At 40.6% G+C, this 18211-nt stretch overlaps 2 protein-coding genes across 13 annotated transcripts in view; both read left to right on the plus strand.

Annotated features, from left to right (window-relative positions):
• Positions 1-8924, plus strand: part of LOC146246665 (myocyte-specific enhancer factor 2A-like) — a 34502-nt gene extending 25578 nt beyond the window's left edge. For 5 of the 12 annotated variants that reach the window (XM_084681930.1, XM_084681932.1, XM_084681937.1 and 2 more), the window contains 4 exons: positions 3663-3826; positions 6599-6728; positions 6875-7001; positions 7119-8924. In XM_084681930.1, the coding sequence (XP_084538056.1) occupies positions 3663-3826; positions 6599-6728; positions 6875-7001; positions 7119-7482 (785 nt within the window). In that variant the 3' untranslated portion in view covers positions 7483-8924. The remainder of the gene's footprint in view (positions 1-3662; positions 3827-6598; positions 6729-6874; positions 7002-7118) is intronic. The other 7 variants (XM_084681935.1, XM_084681939.1, XM_084681934.1 and 4 more) reach the window with 3 other exon arrangements.
• Positions 8925-9737: 813 nt separating this feature from the next.
• Positions 9738-18211, plus strand: part of mctp2b (multiple C2 domains, transmembrane 2b) — a 21330-nt gene continuing 12856 nt past the window's right edge. The window contains exons 1-4 of the mRNA XM_084681919.1: positions 9738-9856; positions 13023-13638; positions 15596-15655; positions 17421-17538. Of these exons, the coding sequence (XP_084538045.1) occupies positions 13081-13638; positions 15596-15655; positions 17421-17538 (736 nt within the window). The 5' untranslated portion in view covers positions 9738-9856; positions 13023-13080. The remainder of the gene's footprint in view (positions 9857-13022; positions 13639-15595; positions 15656-17420; positions 17539-18211) is intronic.

The raw sequence follows: 18211 nt of genomic DNA on the forward strand, positions 1-18211 counted from the left end.
GCTTTGTGGCCTCAGCGTGTCCTAGACACTTAAGTTGTGGATAGGGAGGCGGTTAGGCTACCGGAGAGGTTTGTTTAGGATTAGTATAAAACTTAACAGGGTATTTGGGACCAATACATTTTCTCAAAAAGCTTTTAAACCTTGTTCATTGTAACAGGTTGTGTTTCCATACATCCGTGAACAAATATATTGGTGTTTTCCTAAATATTTTTCCTAAACCTGCAAAAAGGTGGTACTTTCATATACCATGAGTGTATTCCTGTTGTCGTTAACAGGAAACAGGATTGACATACTTACAAAGCTACCCATAGGCTGATATGGACTGATATCACAAAGCAATAGGAGATAGCAGCAGATGTGAGTGTATCAGCCTCTCTACAGTGTCACACCACCAAGGACTCAACCAAGGTCACAGGTCCAACTGTTCCTTTTTGGCAGAGCCAAGCCCCAGTGTCTTTTCACTCTCTCGTGTCCTGCTACGTTTGTGTTGGCCTAGTACATGTGTGGTTTGTCTGTTTCTACGGACAATTCCACATTTTCTAGTTTGAAGAATGAAGAAATAATACAATTAATAAAAATAAATAAAAAAACACCATGGCTGATCATTTAAAGAGAACCGAGGAAGAATTCATTCACTACAGCCCTGATCTCGTTGTCAGCACGTGGCAGTCCACTAGTAAACATCTCCCTGGGTGCACTGACAGGTGCACCTGTTTGTGCGATCCTTCTGCTCTCCTTTTATGGGCGACGGTAGGTCTGTCTGCATTTTGCCTGTGCCGTCAGAGCCCTGCAAGCACGCTGTCCATGTCAAGCCTGTGAGGGGACCGTACACAATGCCCCTGACGGCCTGTCATGGCCACTATTTGCCATGTGACAGACGGGGGGTGGCAGGTGCCAGCTTGTTCCCCTCAGACTGGACTAAGTTCACGGGTGTTTTTAAATCAAGTCTAGCCAGTGAGTGAGTCTGTAAACCCCACAATCCCTCTGTCGTAAATGAATGTAGAAATGTGTTCTGTGGCATTTCGATGTTTCGGAGATGAAAGTATGTGTACTTCACATGCCCCAGGTTTAACCAACATGTGTGATGTCCCAGGTTTAACCAACAAAATGTAAATCCTGAAAGCCTAATCTGCTTCTTGGCTATGCTGACCTGGCAGCGTCTGTCTCTGTTCCCAAGGCTGATTCATAGAGACAGAAGGCAAGATGACAGTCCCCAGTTCCCTTGACCCTGTCTAACAGAAAGACTACAAACCCCATAGTGCTCATAGGGCTGGGGACTACCACTACAAGTCTTTTTACCCGGTTATCCACTGCCTTGGGTCTACTTGCCATAACCTTCTAACTCCAGGCTTCGATTCCCCTTCTTTTGAAATCCGCTAGACAGGGAAAGGCTTTTACATGGCCCACAGTTTGTTTGTGAACTCTCTAAGAAGCATTTGGAAAGTCTGCCTGTGGCATGCAGGCTGTTCTAATTGAATTATGGATTCGGTTAAGTGTCATGTCAGGCTGCATAGTGCTGTTCAAAGAGGAGTGTTACGGTAAAGCTGGAATGGCAGGGTTAGTTGATGTGTTGCTGCCGCGCTCTATAAATCTTAGGCAAGGTTAATAGCAGAATGTTGAGGATGAGTTTAGTGCCAACACTCACGCTGTAAATATATATTGTCTCTCTTTATTTTGCCTGACATTTTTTTTCATTGGTGAAGTAATTGCCTGCTTCTTCCTCCTCCTCCATGCACTGATGCATAGTTGTATACATGAATGGCAGCCGAGAATTCATACAACATACCTAGTTATACAACACACTGCCTCATTCATGGGCTCCCGTTGTGGCTTAACCTTTTTCAATGCTCAAAAGTTATTTTTCTTCAAGGACACTCTCTTATCCTCAGCTCTACCATTGCTAGCCTTATGTAACAGCAAGTGCAAAAAGTCTTCAACACTCAATAATTCAAAAGTGTCTCTTAAAAAATACATAACTGTACATTCTTCCTGTCCACTTTGAGTTGTTTTCAATGGAATGCTGCACCTGGGACTGTAACAAAGCAACAAACCTGGTTTATGAGTTAATAACAAATGCCAAGGTGTTAATTGGACCCCAGGGATGTCAAGGGATGTTTATAATATTGCATTTCAGTTCTGTTTACAGCAGCGACAGGGTTTAGGCGGCATCCTGCAGTTTAGTAGTGCTTAGACACAAGGAAGGAGTGTGGAATGAGTAAATGGAATGACTAAATGTTTTCTCAGGAGAAATAAGGCCCTCCAGCCCTTCAAATCCAGGCAGTGTACTGAGAGGCGGGGCGACTGAGACTGATTGCCTGCTCTCCTCTGGATGGCTTCCATGCGATGACATCACCCCAGAGTGATCGTTATCAGGGCAGAGTAACAGAGCCTCTTACAGTAATGCTAAGCTCTATCTAGCCTATCCGACCCCCCTTTCCGCACCCCCTTGTCCTCAGCAAGGCTATCACGGCCACTTGGCCGGCTGCCCTCCACGTTGTTTACTCTGTTCATCACGTGATGCTGGCCATGGAATTTACACACTTTACAAAAAATCTAAAGAGTAAGTGTCCTTCGCTTGGTAAACAGGACCGTATCACAGTGCTATTCTGGTCCGTGTCTGTGTGTGGAAGACATTTGAGAGATCAGGTTTCCAATGCGAAAACGTGAACATTAGCTGTGCCGTCCCTTGTGAAATACCCTTGTGTTAGGAGGTGCTGGTCTGAGGTCTGACTGGAATATTTTCTCCAGGCCTGGCTACTCGACACTCGCATAGCTGAAGCAGGAAATGACTCTGTTAGGTGGGCACAAAAGACCGACATGAACAGAATATTTTGTCCCTGAAACATTATTCAAAAAGCCAATCCTGTTCATGCTTAATTCATGAGCTGTTAGCCGTAATAGCTCTACCCAAATGACCTCCAACAGTAAAAGCAACGTATTGTTTTTTCAAATGGCACTAGTCCTGAGAGAAATTCAGACGGCACAGAATGAGCCAGCAGATGGCCTTACGTCAGATGTAAAAGAAATTGGAGTCGCAAGACATATCTTGGCATTCCACCAGGCATCGCAAGCATCTCATTGACGAGGGTCTGAACGCAGAGAGTATAGTCCCCGAGGAACGACAACATAGCAGCCCTCCTCCCTACGTCTGACCAGCAGCTGCCAAAATCACATTGGATTTCTCAGAACAAATGAGCAGAATTACCAAGTCCACACTTTATCTTTCCTTCGCTGTGCTTCTGAATAGCTCCCCATCATTTCAATTCATTATTAGATTTGAATGTCACAAAACACCATTGTGCGATATTGGAGGTTCTACAGGCATTGAATGGTGACTAAAATGTTATTCAGTTATGAAACTTGCTGCCAAGTGAAAAGGAAATGGCAATTTAAAGTTCAGTTGCTGTTGTTTGGGGCTGACTTTTAATATGATAGATGTGATGGACTCCATTTAAAAAGCCCTACAGTACAGAGTGGGAATCAGAACCAACATAACCTGACATACAGAACGTTGAACACCACTGCACATTTGAAAAGAGGGGAACCTGTCAGTTTGATGCTCTTTTCTATCTTTAATGTTTTGATCAACAGTTCAACTGGTGCCGGCTTTGGGTCTTTGTAACATTGTAACGTGCCCTTTGATTTCTGTGTGTTTCATACAGGGAATGGCTTTGTGGGCAACCCCGGTGCAAACAGCTTGGGAAAAGTCATGCCAACCAAATCCCCTCTACCCACTGGGGGAAGCCTGCCCCTCGCCAGCCGAAAGCCCGACCTGAGAGTAGTCCTCCCTCCGTCCAACAAAGGCATGATGCCACCCCTGGTGAGTGTATGTACCTGTGTACCTGTGTCCCTGTGTCCCTGTGTCCCTGTGTCCCTGTGTCCCTGTGTACCTGTGTCCCTGTGTCCCTGTGTACCTGTGTACCTGTGTACCTGTGTCCCTGTGTACCTGTGTACCTGTGCGGCAGGTTAGCCATAGCACACAACAGAGAGGCACTGACTCCTTTTTGACTCCAAATGAGTTACTGCTACTTTTTTCTTCTAAATATATGCCGTAGCCCGTGGCATGCAATAGAGCCCATGAGGAAAATTATATTGTGGTTATCGTAATTATAGTAAGCAAACTTTCTCATCCCCCGGAGCATCTGGGACCATGTAAAACTGTCAGAAGCGTGCATCAAACCACAGAATGAAAAATAAATTAGGTGTTTATGGCTCAAATCTTTCTAATTATTTCATGGGCTGCATTCCTCTGAGAGGTGTTTATAGGCGAGGTTAACTGAATACCTTATACACGAAAGCGGCTATAGTAGATACTGAAGATAATCTCCATGCCTGGATCTCTAGGTCAACCTATGGTGCATTGAAGTATACAGTACTAAAGAGTAGCCCAGCTCCTCATCTTTTTTTCATTTAAATGTTGGAACTGTTGCATGTCAGGTTTAATTGTTAGATGTTGTGTACTACATGTGTGTGTGTGTGTCGTTTAGCCTGATCTCTCTGTTCCATAGAACTAGTTTCTTTGCAGGCATGTAGGACAGGGAATGACTAATCTATCTTGTCTCTCTTACAACACACACCAAAGTTTTTTAGGGTGGGGAAATTATAACAGAAACACTATGCCCCTGCCAACAATCCCCATTAATCAATTTGGTATCAGTTCAAGTAATTGCTATACACACCACACGTCAAACTAATTTGCTGACAATAATCCTAAACATAGACCTTAGTCATACACAGTCTATAGAGAGTCTTGGCAGATTGTTACTCTCTCTCACTCTCACTCACCACCCTTGTGTACCCCAGTGTGCATGGTGCTGTGTTATTGATTTGCCCCTGGTCACCCCTTCTCCTGTTGCCTTGCCTCCCACTCTCTGTTCAAACATTGCGCAGTGAAACCCAGGAAGTAACAATGCCATGATCAGGAAACCACACGTTGAAATGGTTTTCTTGAGTGAGCCAGAAGCACACTTCCAAGGCGCACATGAAAGTTCTGACCTTTTGATGTTCTCCACTAGAGATTCTCTGCATGTGGGCTGCTGTTCACACAAGGACTGAGACACAGCCATAGCAGAGTTACAACAGCATACAAGCGAAAGTGTTAGAACAGCCCACCACAAAGTTACAAGAAGTTATTGAGAAGGATTCTGACCTTTGTAACCGCTCCACAATATTTCTTTCGTTCTCTCTATCTTGTGCAGTCAGAGGATGAGGAGGTGGAAATGGTGAGTTGGATGGAATACCTACGGGATGAATAAGGAAATGCTATTGAAAATAAAACTATTGATGGAGGCCACTTACTGATTAGAACCCTTTATTATTTAGTTATTTAATTATTGAGTATGTAGTTGGAAACTGTTGTGTGTCAACATGGATCTTACTATGAATTGCTCTAAATAATCTCACTCTATAGATCATGACTACTTGAATTCAACAAATATTATATCCTATACTTTTCTTCTGGTTTGAGAAGACATTTAGCAGTTAATACAGTCAAAGTTAATTGTTTAACATATTCAGAAGGTGTGATATGGCTTCACCTACTTGCGTAAATGCCTCTGAGTGGGCGAACAAGAAAAAAATGACATGGGGGACAGTCATCTTTTTTCTGCATTAAGTCCTGTGAAATGATTAGAAATATTGTTTTTGTTTTTTGCAGAATTTGTCTGATGTTCAAAAACATCATCCAGTACTGCCTTGTGATCTTAACCACATGGATAATGTCATTGACACTGGTTCCTCTGGTTTATTTAAAAATAGTTTTTTCAGTTCCTCTTCTCTATTTTTTTCATGAGATGAATAACGTAATTTAGGATGATGTCAGACAAAACAAGACTCTAACTTTGATGATTTCACCCGGCTACAGCATGTAGCTTGGTCCACAAAATGAGGTTAGATAACTTGATTTTTCTTACTCTTTACATCAATTAAGCACCACGCAAAGGTTGTAATGGGATGTTCTGTTGATTTGGTGTTATAGTAGATAGTTGTTAGCTAGTTATTTTGTTCGTTGAAAATGTACAATATATACGATTGCATGACTGAGTGGTCTGTGTCGTGGTCGACGGTTTGACCTTGAGGTCATTCACTGTGCTGACAAGTTGTTGGTAATGGGACTCCACCAAGTACTCATCACACCATGTAAACATACCTGACTACTTCATAAGAAATGACATGGAAAAATCATGAATAGAATTTAAATGGTAATTTGTGGACTGAAGAAAAGTATCTGTCTACCTTAAATTACCTGACTCAAATCTTGCCTACTAGGAATGACCACTTTACCAAATCACACCAGTGTTTCCTCCTAAAATTCCCATGCCTTATCATTAACTATAATTCATTTTGATTAATGGAAATACAAATTTTCTACACTACATGCCCACGACTTCATCTGCCCCATTCATTGGTTTAACCAACAGTTTATAAGACTTTCTTGTGGGCTTATACTGACACCATGTGGTGAACAATAGTGGTGTTACAGCTTTTTCTAGATCGGTATGACTCCTTTGACAGCAACATCTGTTTGAATGTCTTTCATGATTTAATTACGGTAACAAATACGTTCAAATAATGACAAATTTACTGACTTTTTCTCTAGAGCACCCAGAGGCTGAATAACAGTTCCCAGTCCAGCCAGTCCCTGGCAACTCCAGTGGTGTCAGGAAACACCCCCAGTTTGCCTCCCCAGGGTCTGGTCTACCCAGGCATGAACTCTGCTTACAACAATGGTCAGTGTTCTTCAGAAATATCGAGTATATACAGATGTTCTTTACTTTACCATTACTTACCCACTTGTGTGTATTACAAAAATCAAATGTGTCCTTTTTATTAATTATGTAATAATAGTGTGTTGAATTATTTTGTGTTTCCACAGAGTATTCCTTGAACAGCTCAGACCTCTCCAGCTTACAAGGTTTCAACTCTCCAGCAGGCCTTTCCCTGGGCTCCATGTCGGCATGGCAGCACCATCAGCTGGGTCAGGCTACACTGAATTCACTGGTGTAAGTAACTCCTCACACTGCCGAAACAACAAATATTTAAGAGGGTGACTACTCTATGTTATCCCGCTACCCTTATTCAAATGAGTGATTTTCCCCATCCCCCCCTTCTCCTCCCAGCAGGTCTGGCAACCACATACCTCAGGGCTCTAACCTCTCCGTCAACACCAACCAGAACATCAACATCAAGTCTGAGCCTATTTCCCCTCCCAGAGACCGTGTGACCCAATCAGGCTTCATGGCCCAGCACCCTGCCCCTCCCCCACCCCACGCCTCGTCCTCTTCCTCCAGGCCAGAGATGGGGCGTTCCCCTGCCGACAGCATCAGCTCTTCATGCAGCTCTTATGATGGCAGCGACCGGGAGGACCACCGGTCAGACTTCCACTCCTCAACACTGGGGGCGCTGGCCACACCGCAGAGGGGGATGGAGAACAGGGAAAGCCCCTCTGTCAAACGCATGCGCATGGAAAGTTGGGTGACTTAAAAACCTGTCATATCACACACACACACACACAACATGAGGTTGTTAAACCTTTCCAGGAAGCACAGGAGGTTGTTTTCACATCTTTATTATTATTCACTGTTTTCATATCAGATTGAAGTTCTTTGAAAATTTACTTTGAAAAAGTGATTTTTATGATTATTGTTCGTAATCTGCTTTTCTGGGGTAAAATGTTCAAGCGACCAGATGTGTTCTACAGTATCTGATCAGATAAACATTTGTTTAGCATTGTGGATTTATTGTGGTCACTGCTGCGATATAAGGCACTTATTTAAGTTTGCAAGAAGATACAGCACAAATATTCAAAGTTCAAAATATTTATCTTGATTTTGGGCTAAGCTTGGAATAACTATCTACACTGCCACTTTGTGTGGCCTGATGTAACTTTACAAGATGAGTTTTCAGATTTCATCACGAGGACTAAAATACAAAGGGATCGCCATGGGAGGAGAAAGAGCCTTAGTTTCTCATTGTCACAGGTTTTTGTTAATTCTCCCTGTTAGCAGTTCAACTGTAAAGCAATACATCATGGTCGTCTCCCTCTCCTCTTAAAAACCACATTCTTTATGTCAGCCAAAGCAGTATGCTGATTTTTTAAGTAATAGTGAGTGTATTTTGATAATTTCCTCAAAATAAAACATTGTTTCAGCAATATATAGAAAATTGAAAGCCATGGACACTTGCTGTTCTTTATGTATAGTAAAAATAAACAATGTCTTTTGTTATATATATATAGCAACTCTAACATATATAATATATATATGTATATATATTATATATACACATATATATGTATATATCTATATATATATACACATATACATATATATATATATATATATATATATATATATATATACATATATATCACTTTTTGTTGTATGTACTTATATATGTTGTACCTTCAAATTTTTAAAAGGTATATTTTTGTGGATTGTTGCCATGTTTACAAGGCATCATCCTTTTTGATCAAGTATTCACTGGGTAATATTTTTTGTATTTTGTTAAGTAACCTGTTCTCTTTTCAAATAAATACTTTGGTAACCAGTTTTAGAGTTGGTGGGTGATAAGTATGTTAAAATTGGATAGACTACTGGTAATGCCATCTGGTCACAATACGTTCAAATATATTTCTATACTGGAAAATTGATTTGCTAATAGTAAATTGTACCCAACTGTGATCATTTTGGACATTGCAGATGATATTCAGTACTAGGGTTCCGTCCAAGACGTGCCAAGTCTCAACTTTGGGCAGATGGAAATAAAGCAGCTATATGTACTTAGAGAAAATGTCCAATGTTGATAGTTTTTTGTGTTTGATACATTGTTTATAAAATGTAAATGTTGTACATACATTATTGCCTCCGTATGAAACATCAGATGCAGACATTGATTGAAGTGAAATACAATATATGTACCCACAATCTCTCTAGTTGTTGTTGTTTCTTTATCTTGTCAGGAGTGTAGACAGCACCTCATTGGATGCTATGTCCCTCCTAGTCATCGCTCACCCTATGTTGGTGACTAAGCACAATCACCTGTGGGAGCTGAGTCATTTTTCAAAATACAGGCCAGGAGTTCTCATGGCAACTCCCTGTCCTTAGTCATACTTGACAAGTCAGATCGTAAAAATTAAAAAATGGCCTACTGCTTTTTAAATTGTTGAAAGTAATGTTGTTTCATTTACTTTTCAAATCTATATGTTGTAGTGTAATAGAGAGAAGATTATTAGCACAAAGCAGTATTAAATGTATGTGTTAGAATTTAGTATATAGATTTACTTCAGGGCAGATTATTTCAAGTAGGGTTAACGTGAACTGCGTGTCGGATAATTTGCCACTAGAGGGCACTTTAGATTGCATCCTTATTGGTCAATAGTGAGAACTAAACTTTACATTACTGTCCCTTGCACAAACGGAGAGTTAACTATTTATGTACTTTAGGGTTATTTCTTACTAAAATTGGGTTACGGATACTGAAAAGGAATGGTCTGGGACATTCTTAACCAACGCGCAATTGCAAACATGCAAGCGTCCAACTTGTCAAAAGGTAAATCGAAAAAAATCCAAGAAGTACCCCAACCACCCAAAGCTCCATAGTTGTCAACAGTAGATGGTAGTGCACGGACAGGTTGTCCACTACGATGGTTTATGCCTATGGGCTTAAAACTATATATCGGCCGAACATTATTCAGTGGCACTACCCTTTAATTCGCTTGATGTAGGAAGTCCGTTTCATCCGATACAACGATTGCTGATGTGTTGCGCCGCCGTGCGCACTGAAACCATCCTGTAACTTTGAAGAAGCTGAAATTTTGCCGAAATCTTCAGAAAATGTTTCTTGCCACGGAACAAAGGTACATATCCCCTCTTTAGGCAGGTTCCGAATTAAGACAATTAAGCTACCTGGATTTACCCAACACGTGTCTATCACTTTAATCTAACTCTAAAGTAGCCTACCTGGGGAACAACGTTTTATGTTTATGTAGGCTATTTCTTTTATTATTACATCGATTCTAGTAAGCTGGGGTATTATGTATGTTTTGTCATGCAAGACAACTATTAATATGCACTGAAATAAATAAGAATGAGATTTTTGACATTCTTATAATAACGCCTATAAGAATGCCAAAAACCACAATATGAAGTTAGGATTAAGTGGATTTTTAAAAACATTTATTACAGATGTTGGCAAGCAAATAATGTTGTCATTAGGACTGTCATTTAGAAACTATGATAAAAAAGATTAAAGATAAACATTATTGTTCCATGTAAGACTACTTTTGACATGTTGATATGTCAAAAGGAAAATAATCCCTGTAGGCTATAGCCTACAACACGAAGGCAGAGTTTAAAACTAGATTTGAGATAGCATCGCTCCCAAAGCAGGTTAGGTGGTGATGTCCAAAAACCTCTGCTGATCCTCTGCATGACATGATGTCGTTCACTCCCTCGGTTATGCGATCTGTTTAGTCTGTTCGCTAATGGTGCTGTCTGTCAACTTCCGTGAGACTCAGCTCAGCTCTGTCCCCACCCCATCCCCTCATTTGGGGCAGATGCTCAGATGCCCTCCTTCTCCACATGCTGAATGGGGGAGAGGCAACCGTAGCATCATCCTACTGTAGGATTAGTTTTGATCGTGCCAGGGCCAGATAGTCAGAGTACAGGCCTGTGCACTGTGGGAGTGGGCGTGTAATATCCGATAAGCCAGCAGCCATAAGGCTCAGGTTTTCTCCTCAATGTAACTGACCATGTTAGCTTGATGATTCATCACAGTAGAATTTGTATTTTTTATGAAGTATGAGTGGTTAATTCGTCCAATATTTGAGATCAGAGTGTTCAAAAATCAGAGTGTTACAATCAGATGTTACATGTGGGATGTAGACTGAATTTTGAGACTTTGGGTTTAGGTATCCATTGTATAGCGCATTTAGCTGTATTTTCAATGCTAACAAGTGGAAATAGCAACATCCTCAAACAAGCAATGTCACAAAGATGTTGACATCAGTGTTTACACTGAAAACAAGCATGTACTGCAGCTTATTTTAAATTCACACTCAACGTCTCCTGGAAACACACTGCTCCAGTATCACAGATCACAAGTAACTAGAGGTAGTATGAAGCTGTGAAAACCGCCTCAATTTAAGAGGGTTCTCAATGAGTATCTATGCCAACCCTCATATTCGTGCTTTCATTAAAAAAAAACTTTTTGACAAAACATTGTTGTGATGCAGTCTAATCCTTTTATTTGGGTCAGGCTAGAGAATCCTGCTTCCTGGATTAAGAGTTTTACAATTTTCTTTGAACAAAACATCTCTGAAATTTCATAAAACAGAATCAATTGACTTGATATCCCCACGAATATCTCATACATTTTGTCTTGAGAGACATTTGTTTCTTACCATCTTGGCATTTCCAAAGACAATGAATAACATCAAATAGTTTCCAACATGCTCATTATTTTATCAGTGTTCCCAAGGACTGATTCTTTGCCCTGCACATTGATGGCATGGTCAAGGGTCAATGTTGAGGACAAATACAACACATAAACCGATAAGAGGCTTATGGTGCGGTTGCATTTTAGAAAGTGTGTTTCTGGAGTACAGAGCATGGCATGCTCAGGTTGCTGTGCTCTATACTAGCAGAGGCACAGCACTCTCAATGGACACTGGTATCCCTCCACTCAGCTCATCTTAAGGGATTATTTTATCTGCAGTTTGCAGTGTATGATCATCTGTTGGCGTTTTTCATGTCCAACTTGCTGTTGTGACGTAACAATAATGGACAAAGGGATCTCCATAGATAAGTGTAAATGGTTCACCTGAGTAATCTAAATGCAAACACACAGCTAGGATGAGATGCATGTGTATTATTTTTAAGTGTATTGTTTTTTAACCTAACAGTTAACCTACCTTACAATTTACAGATACAGTTTTTTGCAATAGTTTGTGTCTGCCTCTAATGAACTCATAGTCCTGTTATATGATGGTGGTTACCAGTGACACAGTATTGGCCTGTTTTGGGACAAATATAAGGTATTGTGTGGTGTAAACAGTCAATCATTACTGAGTTCCCTTCATATGTTAAGGAATTCTGACTCTGTTTCCAAAAGTAAAAGAAGAATTTAGTCAATTACATAATTTTCAGGTTTTAAAATATCTTCTTTGTGGCATTGCTCTTATATTTTGCCTTGAGATTCTAACATGCCAGAGCTTGTGTGAAAGCAGTAATTATATCCATGTGAGGATTAGCGCTTATCAAGTCAGATCATTTCAGCTTGATATGGTTACCATATCCTAGATTATACAACAGTAAATGTCATTGACTATAATAGTAGAGTTAAATATTTCCTTTTTTTCTACTTCACATATTTGACTTCTCCTTTTTTTGTTTTAATGTAGTGCTTTGTCTCAAGTTCTGTTGCTGGAGCTGTTTTAAATAGATCACAGAACCATCCTACACTTTCTCATGGTGTGATGGGAGTGTCATTTTATGAGTGTGTCTAGTAGCTCTAGTGCCAACTCACGGAGCAGGCATTGTTTGATTTAAGGTTGCTGCCAACTTCCCCCTACCAGAAGACGTACAGTTATTGTGTTAAGTACAGTTACACGATAACATTTCTGAAGTTATTTCCTGGGTTGAGCTGCCGCAGTAATCACATTCATTTGATCTCAATCTGCAGCTCTTAAACAACATCCTTTTTAAATGGTAAACTTAAACTGTTTCTGTTACTTTTTGCAAGACATAAAAGGCTTGCTGTCAGTAATGAACTTGACTCACTTCTTGAAATAAAAGTTCTATAACTAGAAATGAGATATATAAATGCTAAAGTAAAGCATGTAGCACTGATAATGTTAAGATTGACAACACTCAATGTGTTGTAGCATGATCTTCAATCCACTCATTGGACATACTTTCTCTTTTCTGGGAACAATTTTTTGAATAGATGATTCTGCTGGTTGAACACATTTGACTGAAATTGATGAAAATTGATTTTTTCATCTCTGGCTTTTCATGTTACAGGCCTCAATAATGCAAAATTCATAGACAGATTTTGAAGCTTCACCCCAACTATCTTACCATGGACTCTAAGAAGCCAAGCATGTTGAGCCAACTACGCCACCGAACCAGGCCCCTGTTCAGCAACCTTCGCAGAGGAAAGAAGAGCCCCAGCAAGCCTGAGGTCCGCCCAGAGCACATGCTGGACCACCGGATGAGCTTGTCTGTGCCTGACATCAGAGACCTGCGTCGGGAGTCCTGCCCCGTCCCCTCTGCCCTGCAGCCTCCAGACTTCGGGCTCCCCGACACCTACCGCAGTAGCCCCTCCAGCCCGCAGACTTGGTATCAGACCCCCACGGCAGACCAAGGGGCTGTGAACTGTCCTGCTGGATCTACCCTCGCTGTGAGGAGTTCCCACAGACTGAGTGTGCCTGTAGACAGCACTGACTGTGCCTCTCAGGAGTCTGGACACAGTAGGGGCCCCTATGAGGAGGAGGAGGAGGAGGAGGGCCTCACAGACCAGAGCTCCAGAGCAGCTGGGGTCATGGAACAGCAGCCAAGGGAACTGGCCCAGACTGAGACCATGATACTGAACAGCAGAACTGTCCCTTCTGTGGAGGTATCAGACGACATCACTGAGGTAACTGCTGTCTCGTCTCATTTAGCAAAGACGCTATTATTTGTTTCAGGCACTTTCAATTTCAAATTAGATTTTTGCCTGCCATGTGTAAAATATATATATTTTTTATAATCCATTAGTCTCTGAGAGCAACCTGTTCAAATGAGTTCAAATGAGTTCAACCTGTCTATTCACACTGTTGATGGGAGATGTTTTTCAACGTATTACTCAACAATGAAAATCAATATGACTGTGAAAATCTATAATGGTGCTGGTCTCTGCATTAGCACTAGTAGGCTGTATAATGTGACACTTCCCTATGCCTCGACTATGTCACTGGTCTACTTATAGTGCTTACAGTTCAATAGAATCACTTCAGGAATACATGAACAAAGCATGTAGTCAGTGACACAGCTGATTTGATCTGTTTTGAACTGTAAGTGCATTTTTAAAATGAATGTCTTATCCTCTGTTTGTATTGTTAGTTTATGTCTGATAAAAACATGAACATTGAGGAATAAAATAGAAAGAGCTGTTGTCCTGTTCTCTGATGCACATAACTCAGCACTTCTCTTCAGTGTACTGACTCGGTGCTATTACGGTAGATTGGAGGACACAAAGTATTAGTATCTTACTGTATGATTTTAAACGTGTGCAACAAGGTTGACAGATATACCGTTGGTCTGGTGACGTCATATTGTTTATCTGTTGTGGTTAAATAATGTCAGTGCAAGGTTACCGCAAGCAACTTGTCAGATGCACAGATTGTGTTCATTGAGCCTTATCGTCAGTTCACTCTTTAACATAGAGAGTTAAAAAAGAGTGGGCATGATTTGTAATAACTCATGGCCCAGGTCTTCTGTTGGAAAACATAATGTCAGCCTCATTTTCATGTCGACTTTAATCAGCAGTCACAGAACCATATTATGTAACATGCCTTGTCACTCAGTGAGGTAGAAAGGATGTCTTACTCAAAGGTAAATGTTTGTTCAGCTGACGTTTTGCTCAATACCCAATAGTATTTACAAGGAGGACAAAAGTCAACACTCATCTGCCTACAAATCCTTTGTTTAAATATGGAGAGAAGCTTGGTTTATAGGCTAGCCTCATGGTGTCCTCTTCCTGTTCTCTTCATTTGTTTCTGCATACTGCTGCACTTCAACCCTGCGTTTTCCAGACTTTACTCCAAAGTCTTATTGCATATAATATACATATTTGTTTTAGTCCTTCAGCATCATATACTGAAGACCAAAAGAAAATGACGCGACACATAACATTAGTTTTTTTGTACTAATTTACTAAAGCTAACTTCAGTTTGATAGAGTAGGCACTCTATCAAAGTGTTGTTACACTCAAGACGCAAACGTATATTTTGGAAGCCTTGAAATGTGAAGTGTTAAACGTCAGAGATTACTTTTGGGTTGGGACCAAGGTTAAAACAAACAGTGCGCCTACGCGCCAATGGGAATTTACAAGGTTATCTTACATACACACCCAAATGGGTATTTGGTTTAAGTGACTTAAAATAAATAGCTAGCTTAAAATCTTAGTGAACAGAAAAGTGTTACTCAAGGTGTGCTACAGTAGAATGTGAAAGGTTTTTCCATATATATGGTACATTTAAGCTGCACAGCAGTTTATTAGGCAGAGATAGAAAATAAATGCTTTGGGGTGTTACTCATTACTTTGTTCTTTGGCTTAACATTCTTAATATCCAACGGCAGAGGAATTTTTAATAACTACATGAAGGCAATAACCCCAGGCAGTGCTAGTATAAGTGGTTGGAGCACATTAACACTTGTATACAGACTAAACTACTCCCATTTTTTCTGTCCTGCCAAAAAGTTTTGTAGATGATGTTTAGGATTAGCTTGTTTTATTTTGTACATCCTTGTTTTTTCACCTGATTCATTTGAGATTTTACCTTATAAGTAACGTAGCCAGCAGGTGCTCACACTTTTTTGTTTTGTCTCCACAGCACCATAGCAAGAGCAATGACCTTGACACTCAAACCTTCCATGACATTGAAAACAACGGTGTAAGTACTTTGGTGAAAATACTGTCAACTCATGCTTCCTTTAAAGACATTTAAATGTTGATGCCATACGTTATTACTGTCCCTAGTAATTCACGATTGATGGCATGAAGAATGTTTGATCAGTATAGCTGTGCTGTGTATGAATATGGGCCTCTTTTTTGCACAATAATACATTACAGCTTTGTCCCTTGGTTGACATTGAGGCTTCAGAGTTTAAATCCAGATTATGGCAAAATGGGCAAAACCTCATGTTAGAGAATATTCAGTACAGTGCGCATTCTGGATGAGGCCTGGGGTCTCATTTATAAAACTGTGCGTAGGATTCTTACTAAAAGTGTACGTACGCCCAAAAGCCTAAAATGGCGTACGCACACAAAAATTCTGATTTATAAAACCGTGCGTACGCACACCTGTACGCAATGTTCCCTTTATAAATCACAGATTACTCACAAGTGTGCGTACGTGAATCAGCATTGTACCCCGCCCTGAACACGCCCATTTTTAACCATATATAGTCAATGCAAAGCACCTCATGAATGCTAATCTAGTATCTTATCATGAGCCTGGCTTACGATTGTTCTTTACGGTGAATCATAGCGCATGACAACTTCTCAGACACTGTTAGCCTATTGGTGGAGCCCGAAAATGTGGTGGCCGGTAGATCACCAATTTAAAAAAAAAACTGTGCGAGTGGAGTCAACTGTGGTAGTTGATACTGCGAGTCGAAATATATTTTTAAAACAAAAGCGTTTTGTTATGAACAGTAATCTATTAAGTCTGGACTGATAACGAGGACGTAGAGTGTAGCGATTGCACGGGAGCTTGACGACTGTATTTCCAGTTTTTGACATATGAGGATATTTGCACAGTATTAAATAAATATATTTAGTTATACACTGTGTTCTGCAGTTATCTAAAGGTAGGATATGTGATGTTATCCTGTATTCCATGCAGTCGGGGAATCTCCCCCAGTCCCCTCCTGATCTCCCGTAGTGGACAATCTAATGGTGAGGAAGCGCTGAATTTTTATTTAAAATTCGAGTTGGATTGTACAAGGTGTTTATGGAACAAGATTCACTCAGTACAAGCGCAAATAACACTGCTGGATGTAATCTTCATGATAATCATGAAATTGAATGATGTGAGGAAAACAAAATATATAAATATTACGAGTTCTTCCCACATTCAATTTCTGCAGTCTGACTAAGGTACGGTCATCTGCGTCGCCAATTCCAACTGTTTTCAAAATGTGCGTAGGCCTACGGGAAGGTCAGAGTTTGCGTGGAGGACCGCACATTCTCCCGTCAAGTTTTTTTTTTTTATAAATCACAACCTTTGCGTGGAAAGTGGCGTACGCACATTTTCAGCCCCGCTTTTGTGCGTACGCAACGTTTATACATGAGGCCCCTGGTGTTTAGAGTAGGGGGCTTTCATGGGATTGTGGTTTATTCTCTGAAAAAAAGTGGTGCTCTGTTTTTCTGTGGTATTGTGATACATCTTAAAAGTAATTCACTGTTGAAGCCCACTGAGATAGACAGCCAAACAGAGCAACAGAAGAACTGTACTCAAATTATGAGTCAAGCAACGCATCCAAAGTCATGTTAGAAATAAATCATAAAATGTCTGTTGGAAATATGACGTGGTGTTGAATATCAGTTCATGTTGCTTTACTGTAGACCTTGACATCTTTGGCCTGTGGTATAAATAATAAACAATAGGACAAGGAAATTGCAGACAATACTAACATTTCTCTCTATGTTCACAGTTTGAGATGGGCAGTGAGGCGCTGAATGTGTCGGAGAGTGTGCGCGAGCTTCAGAAGTCCTACCTCCTCAGCATCAATCTAAAGGAGGGCCGTAATCTGGTCATCAGAGACCGCTGTGGTAAGACAGCGCTACCGTACTGTATCGCCATACTCATAGTTTCAGTTACTGAACTCAAAATGCCCTGTAAACGTTCCCACATGAGAAAGAGTGAAGTACACTTCCAAATTAGAGTGCGGCTCTGGGTGCATATTTCTGTCTGAACACGACCCAAGTCAGATAGTCAGATGTCCGACTCAGACTCTGAGCCGGACACAGTTAACGTAAACCTAAGCACTGAGTTTTAAACACAGACATCAGCTCTTTTTTTACACTACATTTTCAGTAAAAAGTGGTTGAATCACCATGTCAAGTAGTCTAGCCCAGCCAAAGTTATCTAACCCAAAACCAAACATCGTTTAACAATGTTTGGCCAAACCCAACCCTACACGTTGCATTTCAACAGGCCCAGTCAGCCACCCTCTACATATTTTCATGTCATTGTTGCTGTCAGGGAAAGTTTATTTTGGTTTTGAGATGTCAGGGTACTCTATTTTACCACGCGATAAGATTGTAATTACTTTTCAAAGTTATTCCGTCTGGCCTTGTTGCTATAATAAATAGAATGCTTCCGTGTACCTCCTGACTGACTTATCTGTATTGACTGCAGAGACGAGTCACACTTTCTTATAAGAGCCAAAACAGCATTCCACACAACATTTCTAAACTTGTCGAGGGAGAGAACAGTCACACC

Source organism: Hypomesus nipponensis, chromosome 19 (assembly GCF_054491055.1).
Source record: "Hypomesus nipponensis isolate SF chromosome 19, ASM5449105v1, whole genome shotgun sequence".
NCBI classification, from domain to species: Eukaryota; Metazoa; Chordata; class Actinopteri; order Osmeriformes; family Osmeridae; genus Hypomesus; species Hypomesus nipponensis.